Here is a 13,650-nt window from a genome sequence, read left to right on the forward strand (position 1 = left end):
TAAATTTGTGCCTAGAGAGCAGGTGGGCTGGTCTTGCATTTTCCCTCTTGTGCTCTCTTATTGTATTTTGAGTTTGAGAAATTCTGGAATAGAATTGAGGCTTTAGAGAAGACTTTGACAGTCAGCTCTCCTGCTCTTATGACTGCAGGAACTGCATCCTTCAAACCGTATAACTGTCTGTTAGTTGATCTTCACCCTTCAACATAACAACCATTAGACCTAGTCAGGAAAGCACTTAAATGTCTGTGTAACTTTATGCGTGCGAATAGTTTTGCTAGTTCCAGTGGGAATTCCAGTATACATCTGTGCTGAAGTGCTTTGCTGGATCAGGGACTACATCTCTGCTGGAAGCTTCACAGGGATATGATGACGCTGTCAACCTAGCCATTATAAAAATAAGGTTCTGAATTTTACTTTTTAATAGAAGGTTCCCGAGAAAAAGTTATGATTGGAAATTTCCTGTACTAGCCTATCAGTGTAGTTGTTTATTTTTAAAAGGTGTAATGAAAGGGGATATGGACACTGAAAAATATTTGCTCTCAAGCTGTCTAAAATGTAACTTCTGAAATATATTTTATATTATAGAGCCTACGGAATTGAATTGAAACCACTGAATTGTACCTACATAGAGACTTGTGTATTTTCAGAATAAAAACTATATAGAGTTCTTTCCTGTTTTGGATCAGCATTATTTTCATTGATGCTTTGTTCTATTTTAGTTTCTGTTGAGCACAGACTTTCCTACGTTTAAAGGTGACTGGTCATCTGTACCACTAGTGTTTCAAATTGTAATTAATATGTATGATTGCTACAGGAAAGCATTTCTGTTGTAAGCTATAGCACTTGCTCTGATTAACCTTTTGTGATTCTGACAAGAAGGCGTATGTGAGAGCCTTTGAATTCAGACCTCTGTTAGAGAAGCAGGCAGATCGGATGTCACCACTATAGTGCTTTCTGAGGCTAGCTAGCAAACTGCCATTGTCAGCATACGTTCAAACTGATAATAAAGGATATGAAGTCTTGCATGACCGAGCAGTGAACTTCATGCTAACTGTACATTTAGCAGTGCAGACCTTTAAAGTGAAATCTTTGGTGCTGTATTCAATAGATAAATTTTGCTGTTGTGGTCTGAGGCCCCTACATAACTAGTAAATAGGCAGGCTTTAGATCTACTATTTTGGCCTCAAGTATCAATATTTAGTAAAGTTCTTTTCCAAAATGCTGTGAAATCAGTATTTAACAATCTGCAGTAGTGGCCATTTAAATTAGGCATGTAAAGATTTTTGTATTTATATGAGCTATTGACTATTGGAGATGCTTACAGTTTTTCTATTTAAGTATTATGTATGTATTGTTGACCAAATCACATTATGTATATACCTGTTTATTCCTGCCTATTCTTCTTCTGCCCTCTCTTGATTTAAAAAATAAAAATAAAATAATGATAATAAAGATAAATTTTAGGAAATGCCTCTTGAAATGTGGCTAAAGCCAACTGTAAAGCTGCTTCTGGAGAAGGGTCACAGCTTTCTCCTGTCCAACCGCACTCTTCTTATTCTCACACAAGTTCACACAGCAGGAAAAGCAGCCATAAAAACAGGAGCTGGCCTTCAAAACCTCTGTCAACTGACATCTTGGAGATCCCTTCCCACCCCAGTGCTTTGACCTTTGTGCTTTTCCTGCTCCTCTTGGCTTATTAGAATCTATTTGTCCATACATTCTCTCTGCTGTTTATATGCTGTTGGTCCAGCTTTTCCTATTCTTGCTTCTGTAAAAGGAACCTTGGTTAATATGACCATTAGCTTGTGTCTCTTTCCCTTGCCTTTTGTCTGTCTTCATCTGTTTGACTTGTAATCTTTTTGGCACAGGTACCAGCTATTTCTTTAGTGTTGTATAATGCCAATAAAGTACCTATGGGTCCCTGGTTGGGCCTCAGAAAACTCATGGAACATTAATAGTGATAGTGTTACATTGTAACTATTTACCTAATTTATCAGGAAAAAACCACTCAATTTAAAAAAAAAATTTCCTATATTTTGCTAATCTTAGCAGAGTCACCACAGGGAAAAATGTGTTTTGTAACTCATGACAGAACTTAAAACAGAAATGCATTCCAACGTTGTGGAAAATACTGAAAAGGGCGCATTAGTGTCATAACTCTTAACACAAGGCTGATTATCTAGAATGCTAAACAGCTTTATTGGTGGATGTAAGGGCTGTCTCAGATCCTGAAGAATCTTCTGTAAACAGGGAACCTTTAGCTGTTTTAAGACTGCCACTGGAGTTGCTAAACTGCCCTTCTGTTGTCATGGGGAATATAGGTAAGGAAAAGATAGCTGGAGTTCTGTCAATGAACTCCAATGACCAGGAATTATCTTGGGATAAACCAGACAACCCCACTCTCCCTTGGCAAATGTAAATTTATTTTTTGTGGCATCTCTGGAGAATTTGTTGACTTTCTAATTTCCTTGAATGTCAACCTACTGAATCCCACCTGCTTGATAATCTGTTCAGGTTTGTTTTTTAGAGTGACTTTGTTTTCCTGTAGGAAAGTAATTTACTGTATTACAGCCTCAATGTCTGATTCTGTGCAATATTATCAGGAAGTGCTAAAACTAGTTCAGAGAAGGAATATTATTCTGAAAATCTCTTCTTTTTACCTCTGTATTATGTTTGCTTTGCATATAACTTGTCTTTTTGGAAAGACCTTTGGTTTGGTTTTGAGTATTAAGAGTGCCTCCCTGTATTGGTATTCTTCATCAGAGTTTTCTTCACTGTGTAGAATGAATGGACTGAGAGGTGCTAAATCAAACAACTTGTCCTTTCTGTGCATTCAAGCTCAGGAGAAAATGAGTTCAGAAATATAAAGATAGAACTTTTTGTTTCAGTGTATGTGGGAGGAAGCACGCTTGGAAGTGCTGGGGCAGGTTGAAGAATGCAACCCAGTATGTGCAGAATTAGACCAAGGTTGAGGCTTTGCAAATAAGTATTTATTCTGACATTTCAGTAAGTAAAGAATTTAACAGTAAAGGTGGGTTTCAAAAATTCAGTCTTGGCTCGGGCGTTGGGATTAATAAGGCTAAATGTTCCTCCCACGTGCTGTTAATGGCATCAGAAACATTGGAAATGGCTTTGTTTTTTCCAAACTTGGTTATAACCAAGTAGGTTGCAAATTGATGTGTTTTAGGCTGAAGTTTAGATTAAAAGATGGTAAAATTACTGAGTACCCAAGACCCATTTTCAAAGTGACTCCTTCTGGCAAGAGAAGGGCTGCATACATTTATCTCATTGTTACTGTCTAGTATACTTTGAAAGTGAACACTGAATTATATAGTTGAAGTGTATATAAAGATTCAACTCCAGATGTGCAGTTTACCTTAGAAAAATACTATATTGGAGAAATAATTCAGTGAACAGTTACCCGCTTTAAAAAAAAAAAAAAAAAAAAAAAGTTGTTGTTACATGCCTGTGATTTAAGGTTAAAGGCTATTTCGGAATTTAATTTCAGATGTTATCTATGCGTTTTAGTATGGATACAAGTGCAAAATTTATTGTCCATAATTCTGTATCTTCTCCCTGTGAACTGCGTAAGTGAATGTCATGGTTAAGTATGAAACTGCCTTGGGTCTTTGCTTGAATTACTTCTTCTTTTTTTTTTTTTTTTTTTTTTTTTAAGTTAATGTACGCTTCATCTGTTGGGTCTAACAATGGGAAAAAGTTTCTATTATATTATTGATAACTTTGTGCTGCTATCTTTTTTTCTTCCCCCAGTCAAAAAATAGATTAAATATGTAGAATACTGAAAAAAAATAGAAAAAGTAATTATATAATTCTGCTTTTCAGATAAAAAATATAGTTGTTTTCTAATTCTGTTTTTCAGTTTCCATAGCTAGACGCGTACAAGACCCATTAGCTGAGCTAGTGAAAATTGAGCCCAAACACATAGGAGTTGGAATGTATCAGGTAAGGTAATGCATATCATTTAATGTAAGTAATCCATCATGATATAGAGCAACACCAAAACACTTCTTTATAATTGTGTCCACTAGTTTTGTCATCTTTAAAAGGTTTGTATAGAGTTGGTAGAATGGTAGTAAACATTTTAAGTCATAGAGTGGCTTTTTTTTTTATCTCTGATTTTAACAATTGTTACTGAGAATGTGAAATGTCTGTAGCCAGATTTATAGTCTAAAACATCAGGTCAGGTAGGTAACCTGATCTGTAAAGCCTTCTCTTTTTTTGCATCATTACAGCAATGGGGTTTTAGCTCTTTGTGTAAAATGCAGTGAGATACTGATCCTTCACTTAGAAGCCATTAATTTGTATTATTAGGTGCATTCCTTCTTATATTTGTAGTAAAAACATTAGTTTTGACATTTTTCATTTACTAAAGCTGAATTGGAAAATGTTTGACTATTCTCAGTTTTGTGCATTTTTGTAGGTTATTTTTGAGGGGTGAAATTTATTTTCAAAGTGTCTTTACAAAGTGAGTGGCGTTGAGAAGTGGTACAAAAATTGTTATTTTATAGCATGTTGGCATCAGTTCAGGAAAGCACTTATGCATGTGCTTAAGTCCCACAGAACAGAGAAGTGCAAAATAGAAAATGCAGCCTGTGCTTTCCTCTGTATTTTCAAGACTATAGCCTGTAAGTTAAATTTGAACGGATGGAACAGAAGTCGGAACAGAAAGCACAGAATGTAAGACTGTTCTGAGATAGTCTGGAGCTTTCAGGTGAGCTCCTGAGACTCAATGGAATAGAATGCAGTTGAGAAACTACAGTGGTTTTACTGCCACTGCTAAAGGCGGTGTGACAAAGACAAAAATTTGTGTCTGTGTGTGTTGTTGAGAGGACTCGCTGCAAGCTTTTATTTTCAAAGAAATGGAAATATCCTGGATTACTTTTAAAGAACCTAGGTCAACATTTTTGTTGGTAAAGGTAGCACTCAGTGCTGTTTTTGCAAGCTGTACTTGTATTACCACAGACTAGAAAATGTGCTTGTGTTGCTTGCTAACTGTAGAGCCGATCAAGAAAGTAACTAATATAATTAATCTTGCAGTGTGAAATATACCATAGCTTTTGAGGAGAATTAGATTTAAAGGTTGAAATAGTTTAGATTTCTGTAATGAATGCATCCAGAACGTGGCAAAAGTGTACTCTACTGACAGCTGCTACAAACCAGGGGTCTGACAAAAAGAAGATTCAGTCTGAAGCATAGTTGGTTTCGTTACTCATGGAAACCAACTGCTTTTATTTATAAAAGCAGCAACAAGAAGAACAAAGTGCTACAAATTTTTGTTGGTCTTTCAAGAAAAAAAGTAAAAAAAAAGAAAAAAGAAAAAAGAAAAAAAGAAATGTTATATCCTAATAGCAGCCCTTTGAGTAGAAGTTGGTGGATTTTTTTAAAGAAAAAAAAGAAAGATCAAGTTCAAAATGCTGTGGATTTGTATGTCTCAGGAACTTGCATTTCTGTGGCTTAAAAGGTACTGATTTAGATGCACACTATCTACTGTGGCCTACATGCATGTTGTACTACTGAACATCTCAAGTGAAGAGTTGGTGGTTGGTGTATGGTTTGGGGAGGAAGACATTAGGAGATGAATTTATAATAAACAGAAAGCAGCTGTTCATTACTGTCTCAGTGGTTTAAGCCAGCTTGATTTACTTTGCACTGAAACAGAGCAGGTAAGCACCATCTTCCTGGCCCTTTCACTGAAACTTCTTGATCCACTAAAGGTGTTTTACAAGTGAATGTCCAACTGCATTATTTGTTCATGTCCAAACTGGTTATATTAAAAGTTTGAGAGAAAGAATTCCTAAAAGCCTGTTAAAGGTAGACCTCGGAAGTCGTTCACCCCCAGCAATCTGCACTTTTAAGTCTCATCATGGTTTGGATAATCCTTTTAGATAGATACACCTCCTGTCAGAAGTTTTAAATATCACCCCAGTAGCTATAAGATGCTTGTTCAATGATGTAAAGGTTTCTGAGGTATTAGAGCTTTATGTGACATTCTTGAAAGCAAATTTGCACTCTTGAAAGCAAAGTCAAAAGTTCTACTGCCCTTTGGACACTAGACTGCTCTCTTGGCAGAGGAGCGAAAGGGAGGAGGAGAGGAATTAAGCTATTATGACTTGCCTCCCTTTAGGGAGAAGAGTTACTTGTTTGTATCTCAGAAGCTAGGCATGGAAAAAGCTGTTGTATCATATAGTGAGTCCTAGAGTAATTGCTGATCTAATACCTCAGATAAACAGTGTATAAGGTATAGAATTTGATATTATCTGAAGCAATTTTAAAGATTATATTATACTTTCTTTAATTTATAACCTAATTACTGGCTGTAACTTTTTATTAACTTCTGGGATGAAATACAAAATGTGCAATCTAGATCAAATATAACAGACTTTTCACAGAAAATGTTACTTTTTAGCCTGCTGTAGCTATAAGCCTTTACATATGACCTCTCTCTAAACACCCTGAAATTGATATTTAGGAATTTGACAAATCCAGATTTGAGTATACCTGTCCTGGAGGACAGACAGTAATTAGTCCTGCACCCAGCTTCTGACTCCTCTGACTCATCCAGCTTCTGACCCCCTTCTGGCTGAGGTGGGGTTGCATATCGCTGCTGCTAAGTGGAAGTTTTATAGCACAAGCACAGTTGTGATTTCTACAGGGATGGTCTCACATTTGCTGTATGTTGTTCTAAGTGCAGACTTCCTGAAAGGAGTGGTCCTGCCTTTTCTGCTACTCCTGTCCAAGTGTCCCTGATCCTTTTCCTGTGCTGTCAGTAACTACATGATAACCTGGCTTGGGTAAGGGAGGGGCAGGAATGGATAGCTTGAAGGAGGGAAGGAGATGGGGCCACTGCTTGCCCCATTGCCTGAGTTTGGATTGACTTGGGACATGGCCTCTCCATCAGTTTAAGATAGTCAGAGAAGTCTCAGGCTTCTCTAGGGTTTGAAAGGCAATAGCCAAGAGACAGTAATTTCTGTGTCTTTTCTTGGCATTTTCTCCCTGAGCTCAAAGCAAGACACTGGTTAAGCAGAACCCACCTGAAAAAGGCCATAGTTTCTGTAATGGGTTGTCCACGAACTGTGATTCAGGCACGTTGCCTGTTCAGCTGAGTGATTCTCATATACGTGAGCAGGAGCTACTTCTGTCAATAATGACAACAGTGCTTCAGGAAGACAAAGTGGCTGTATTGTATCTGCTGCAGGTTTTCAGCTCAAAATAAGAGTTTTCTCAAAGTCCGTGGAGCGCTTGTGTGCCTGTGTGTGTCTCAAGGCTACTGTGAGAAGGGGCTGAGTCTTCTGCAGTCACTGGTTCCATGGTATTTTGCATCCCCCCCCTACATGGCATCTTGGAGCTATTAGTATCCCATCACATGCCTCTTAATGGGAATACTGGTGTTTTCTTCAAGGCACGTGTTGCTAGTGCAAGGTTTCCAAGCAAATCTGCTCAGTTGTTTTATAGACACTTCAATAAAAGTTTCCAGGTAGCAAGAGACCTCTGGAAATTGAGTCCTGTCAATTGTGATTTGTATTTATTTATTTAAGATGACAAAAACTTAGAAGTTTGTACCTGACCACATGCTTTATTTTCATTTCATTTCAAGTTATGATTTTGAGTTTGTACACTGCCAAGAAAAACTGCTTTGTCAGAGAAAAATAAACAGGCCTTAAATGTCAGAGCAGGTACTTTCTTGAACAAAGAGAAGCTACAACCTGATTTATTAGGGCCTCTCTCAGACCCCAGTTCCAGTTGTCTAAAGGTCCTTGTCTTCTTACACCTTTATCTCATTAGGAAAATTGTTCTTTCCTCCCAGACAGGAACCTAGCCAAAATTAATTTATCACCTTCAGGCCATATTAGTATGATTTCTTCTGTAGTTGAACACGAAGATGATGCCCAGATTCTGCCTGATAACAGGATACATTTGCCTTGTCACCTCCCAATGCCAATTCAAAGCTAAATTCCCATCAGGAAAATAGTTAATGGCTCAAGACTTTATTACACTGAAAACTGAATTTTGGCTGATAAATCACCACTGCGATTGTAATGCTTTTGGATGATGCAGATAAGAGGTGAGAACAAAGCTGCTTCACAAAGATAGATTTCCAGAGCAAATAAAATAATAAAAAGAAAGAACAGTCCTAACAGAAAGAAAAATTCCTTCCTCTCAAACAAACAAACCTCCTACTTCTGATGTGAGAATAAACCGGTGCGAGAATACACTTTTTGTCCACCAGTCCCTATCAAAGACAAAAAAACTAGGTAAAGGGGGAAGTAAACTAATAAAATTTTAAAAAGTCAAACCTGAATCCATATTTTAAGGCAGAGAAGAGGGAAGGAAGTGATAAGGAATATGTGAAGTTTGCTTGGTCCTTCACTGTTGATTTTGAGTGAAATCTTTGCACACTAGAAAAATGGGTAAATCTAAATAGGCAAAATACGCTTCGTGGTGGTGGAGCTTAAGCTCACCTGTAATCTAGGAATATAATACGTGGCATGTGTTGAAGAGTCAGAATTTTTAACAAGTTGTGTCTAAGAATAAAAAGAAGTGTGCCATGTCTGATCTTAAAGAAGCAATATCCTGATGATTATAGTTTTAATCATGATCTGTTTTTGTATAATGTCCAATTTTCTAACCTCTGGAATAGGATGCTTGAGTCCAGATATAGCTGAAACATTTTGAACAAATGAAATTTGTGAAAAATACTCTTAAATGAAGGTTCTTACAGGGAAACCAGTTGAGCTAATTCCTGTTCTAGTTTCTGTATATTGCTGGAGGATCCTGATCAAAGGAGAGTTTCATAAAGCATAATTAGAATGCCTCAGAGTTTAAAATTTGGAAATGCCTTTTATTTCCCTCTCATCCTTTTCCCCTCCGTCTTCTTCTGGCTAAGTGTATCAGTTTTGCATTGGACTATTAACCTTAGCACCTTTTATCATTTCAGATGAATTTTGATACGCATTTTAGGTTTTATTGTTGTTTTCCCAAAAAGTTGGGCATGTTTTCTTAAATGACAATACAACTTAAGGGAACACTGTTTTAACTGGAGATGCCTCCTCCTTGGTAGACACAATTCTGTCTTAATTACTGGATTGTGGATAAGAACCACTTTAAAACCTATAGCCAGCTAGTTAATAGTGAGCTTTCTCACTCAACAAATATCTCAATTCTTACTGGAAACGAGGGAATTTTTCTCCTTTAGAGAAGATCATGTAGAACGCTTTCTCTCACATGACTAGCTTGTTGTAGTCGGACCCTAGCAATTGAGAAGGCAGCTGTCATCACAGGCTATCGCTGTGTATGTCTTTCTGTCCCTGCCCCATTGCTAGAGCGTGTTCATGCTGATGAGGGGGAACTGAGTGGGCAGTGCTGGAAGAATATTACTGTCCTTTCCTGCATAAGGCTGAAGCTGCCATAGAGCCATTTTATTTTGTTTCATTCTTTGATCTTCCTCAAAAGATGTGGCTGTCAAGGCTTTCTAAATCTCCAGTGGGTCTCTGTAGTAACAGGATGTGTGTTAGAAAATTGTTAATCTCATTTATGACTGTAGTATCACTTAAAATTTTGTTGTTCTTCTGCACTCCCATCATGAAAATTATTTACTTGAGGCAACTGACTGTATATTTAACACTTAATATTTACTAGCTTTAGAAATATTTGGGAGGTAAACTATAACAATTTTAGAAATTCAGAGATCAAAAGAACTTCAAGGGTGCCTGTAAATCCAAGAGTAAGATCAAATACACTTTGGTCAGCCTGGTACATCTGTGGACTGAACAAGCCTATGCATTATTTCCATTTGTTGTCTTTCCCTCAAGGAAAGCAAACTTGTACCTTTCGCTGCACATGCTTGCCTACCTGCTGTTAGAAAACTCTAGTGAAGATAATTCATTAACTTCATCTGTTAAGTCATTCTGAGGCTTAATAACCTGTATTATTAGACATCTTTCTTTACTATCTAACCCTTTTTTGGGCAAATTTAACTGTAGTATTGTTTCTCTACCAGTGGAAACTTGAAAATTAATGTTAATAGAGGAAACTGCTAACAAAAAGTTGAGAAGTAGTTGGTGAGTACAAACAAGAGTCTTTATAAACTTAGCATTGACCATCATAAAGAATTGGCGTGCAGTTTAAGAAGTTTTTTCCTCAGTTTGCATTAAAATACATGTACAATTTTTAATGACAAAATATAAGAGACTTTGCATCTTTCTCAGAATCTGATTTTAGTCATGTATCCTTTGCATGGTATGTTTTTATTTAATAAGACAGAGCAAAGTAATTTTTTTATTTAATAACATGGAGCTGACTTCAGTCTGAAATATTCATTTTTCACTGATTATTTAAGAGCTTTATTTCACTTTTGTATTTTGATTAATTGATCCACAGGGCATATGAGTAGTTAGGTGTATTACTTGGATAGCATAGGAGAATCACTCATGTATGTTGTGAGAATACGATGACATACGATGTGCAAGTGTTTTTTTTTTTTAATCTTCAAAGTATGATTGTCAAAACAAACTTAAACTCAAGCTTGCTTTATTAAGTTTATTGAAACAAATCTGTTTTGGTTTGCAACTTATATTTTTGTGATTAAGAAAATGGGATAGCTTATTTATTAGGTGAACAGTGCTTTATATTGTGTGATTCACGTAGCTCCTGTGGAAACTCTGTTCAGCAGGAATGTTGTTCAGTGGTCAGAACTGTAGATTTCAGGTTTCAACACCAAGTTGGACAGCCTGTCTACGAAATGCTTCAGCATTCCTTCTAAATTACTGCACGGAATATATACGGACAGTTAGGCATAGAACTGAATCTCTTATGATATAATTGCAGTTCTGTGAGCTTGCTTATGGGTTTCTGTACTTTAATTGAAATGGCTACCTAAAGAGATAAAGTATTTGCTTAAACACGAGGGGTCTAAGGATGCCAGTGTTCAGTTTTATACATCTCGTAGTAATCAGATCCCTTATTAAAGGACATGCATCATTCCCTTCTGGCAGTATATGGCAACTGGGTAATTACAGATATACCTTAAGTGGAAAAAACTTAAGATACGAAATATTCTGATGAAATGGAGTGTGGCTGAAACTGTAGGGTATCGTGAGAGAAACTGGCTATTCTGATATTAAATTCCTAAACAAATAGACCAATGACTATGTTGCCACTATTGTAAATACAAATTTATGACAGTGACTGGACAGATTCTGGGCTTCTTCTGTGTTTGGTCTCATCTCTGAATGAACTCACTGAGGCTTGAGAGACAAGGGCATGTGGGATAGTATTTCACAAGAGTGCTCTTAGCTCTGCTTCTCAGTAAAGGAAACGTAAATCTCTCCTGTGAACCTGTAGTCTCCTCCCTTTTTGAGGGATGAGGTGTGGTGGCTTTGTCTATAAAATATTGTTGAAGGCAGGGAGGAAGAACCCTGAATCTTGCCAGTATGGAAAAGCTGTGTGAAGCGAGTGGATGGGCAGACTGGTGAATGCGTTTGTGCGTTATTCAGGAATTCTAACACCCAGCAAATTATGGAATCCTATTGCTAGGATTAGTTATCTGGTCTTTAGTTATGTTTTGCAGGCCATCAATTTGCTGGCTGAAGTTTCTCTTGATTATAGTGTAGTAGTGGGAAGGTATTAGCTCTGTGAGGAAAATCATACACGTTTCTGCCCAACATGTTTTAGGGTGAATTATGTGATTTTCATTTTGAAAAGTAAAGGCAGTGAATCAAACCATCTATGAGCTATGGAGAAGAAAATTTTTAAGACAGCTGTGTCAGGAAGAGCTAGTCACTTCTTAAAATGTTTTTTGGATACTTCTGCATTCCCCACTCCAATGAAGTAGGTGTGCAAAACTCTTAAAAAAAAAAAAAGGCAAAAAAACAAAAAACACTTTTTAAACAAGTTGCACTTCTGGCGGATTTGCATAATTAAATCGATCTTCAGCAACAGGTTTGCTGGTTGCCAGTGCTGGTTTACATCCTGTAATGGCAGAGTCTCTACAGTGATGTCTACCTATTCGCTGGCTAGCAAAGAGAAGTCGGCTGTTCTGTCAGCGATGGCATGATAAACCTTTGCTAGTCTGTTATGGCATGTTATAACAGAAGAAAAGAATACTGAAAGAAGGTAACTGTCTGTTATTACTGTTTTTAGTTAATATACTGCGTATCTTTACTGGCATCTCCAAGGAAACATACCGGCTCAGTGGGGTGAGATACTGTCCCTTTAAGGAAACGAAGGCAAATTGTGCATGTGTGTTCACAAGATGTGCGTGAGCACGGCTGTATCACTGCATCTGCACATGTCACTCACCAAACTGCCAATGGACTGCGTCCATTTTCACTGCTGTCACAAAAAATGCGAGGTAGAGAGCATTTGAAAACTGTCAGAGCTGTTCCTTTGTAAGCAACCTGAACTACAAGTAAATTTTAGACATTAATGCTAATATTGCCCCTCTTGCCTTACTGCTGATTTTTATAGACTGTTTGTGTCTGCCTATGCGTGTTCTTATGGAGCTTCTGCGATTTTAACAAAATTGGGAAAGTTTTGGAAAAAGGGTTGATACACTGAGATGGAAGAGTCGAACTATAGCCTGCTGATAGAAGACAGCTGTTTGACAGATTTGCCCTCACTCATCAGTTTGTTTCTGATCGTTTAATTCCCAAATCTGTTGGTAGAAGTTTGTTAGGAAGTTTTTTTGTCACCATATGAAAACAGATTTGGTGAAAACGTTCTCATGTGCCTTACACTCTAATTAGATTACAATTATACATGCTGTAGTTCACAAGAAATAGGTGTAAAGGTTCTTTATTTCCAGGTTGCCACAAAAGAAGCATCTAGGACCTCAAGAGCAGAATTTCCTCAGGTGTAGCGTACCCTCTGTGCAAGCCTGATGAATATTTCCGTTTGATCTGCCTTTCCGTAAGTGTACTTGGGCAAAGCTAGTTCAAACACAGGCTAGACTAGTTATGATCCAACAGGGTGGATTTAAATCCTTGCAAGACACCATTCTGATGTAGAAGCCAAGTGGCAAGAGGAACAAAATGTGAGTTGCAAGGCTGTGAGCTTTCAAATTGGTTTGGCATGGCTCTTCTATACATCCGACTGGAAACATTTAATCGACTAAAAGCTGGAACAAAAAATAGGGTGATGAACTTTATCTTCTCAAAAGTACCTTGATTGAACAGTTTTCTAAATGCATGAGATGTTGTTAGATTTCCTGTTTACATTAAAGTGTTTAATAGCTTTAGATAAAACTATACTTTTAACCATGGAAAAAATGTTCAACCTCTTTCATCTAGATTTAATTTAAATTTTCTTAAATTGAAGTTCTTTAAATTTTTGAAACACATATTTTTTAATTACTACAATAAAGAGCAGCCAGAGAGCTGCAGATTATCCTCGGCATTTATCTATTGCCGTGAAGTGATATTTTTGTTCGTAGAACTTGCTTTTCAAGCCCAAACATTTATCTTCATGTGAAGTAATTTAATCCTTAAGGCACTGTGTTAGGATTTGTAGTCAGATTTTAATGTAAATATTATAATCATAAAATTGATTAAATTAAGAAAACATCTCTCAAGTGTCCAAAGTCAGGTAAAAGTGGTGACTGAGATGTGAATAACTTGCTTTGAATATGTGCAG

The 13,650-nt window shown here is 37.0% G+C and overlaps 1 protein-coding gene across 6 annotated transcripts in view; it reads left to right on the forward strand.

The window, feature by feature from the left end:
* SRBD1 (S1 RNA binding domain 1) overlaps positions 1-13,650 on the forward strand; it is a 142,794-nt gene that overhangs the window by 78,836 nt on the left and 50,308 nt on the right. For all 6 annotated transcript variants that reach the window (XM_026077067.1, XM_026077068.1, XM_026077070.1 and 3 more), the window contains one exon: positions 3,881-3,963. In XM_026077067.1, coding sequence (XP_025932852.1) covers positions 3,881-3,963 — 83 coding nt within the window. The remainder of the gene's footprint in view (positions 1-3,880; positions 3,964-13,650) is intronic.

This window comes from Apteryx rowi, unplaced genomic scaffold, assembly GCF_003343035.1.
Source record: "Apteryx rowi isolate R43461 unplaced genomic scaffold, aptRow1 scaffold_447, whole genome shotgun sequence".
NCBI classification, from domain to species: domain Eukaryota; kingdom Metazoa; phylum Chordata; class Aves; order Apterygiformes; family Apterygidae; genus Apteryx; species Apteryx rowi.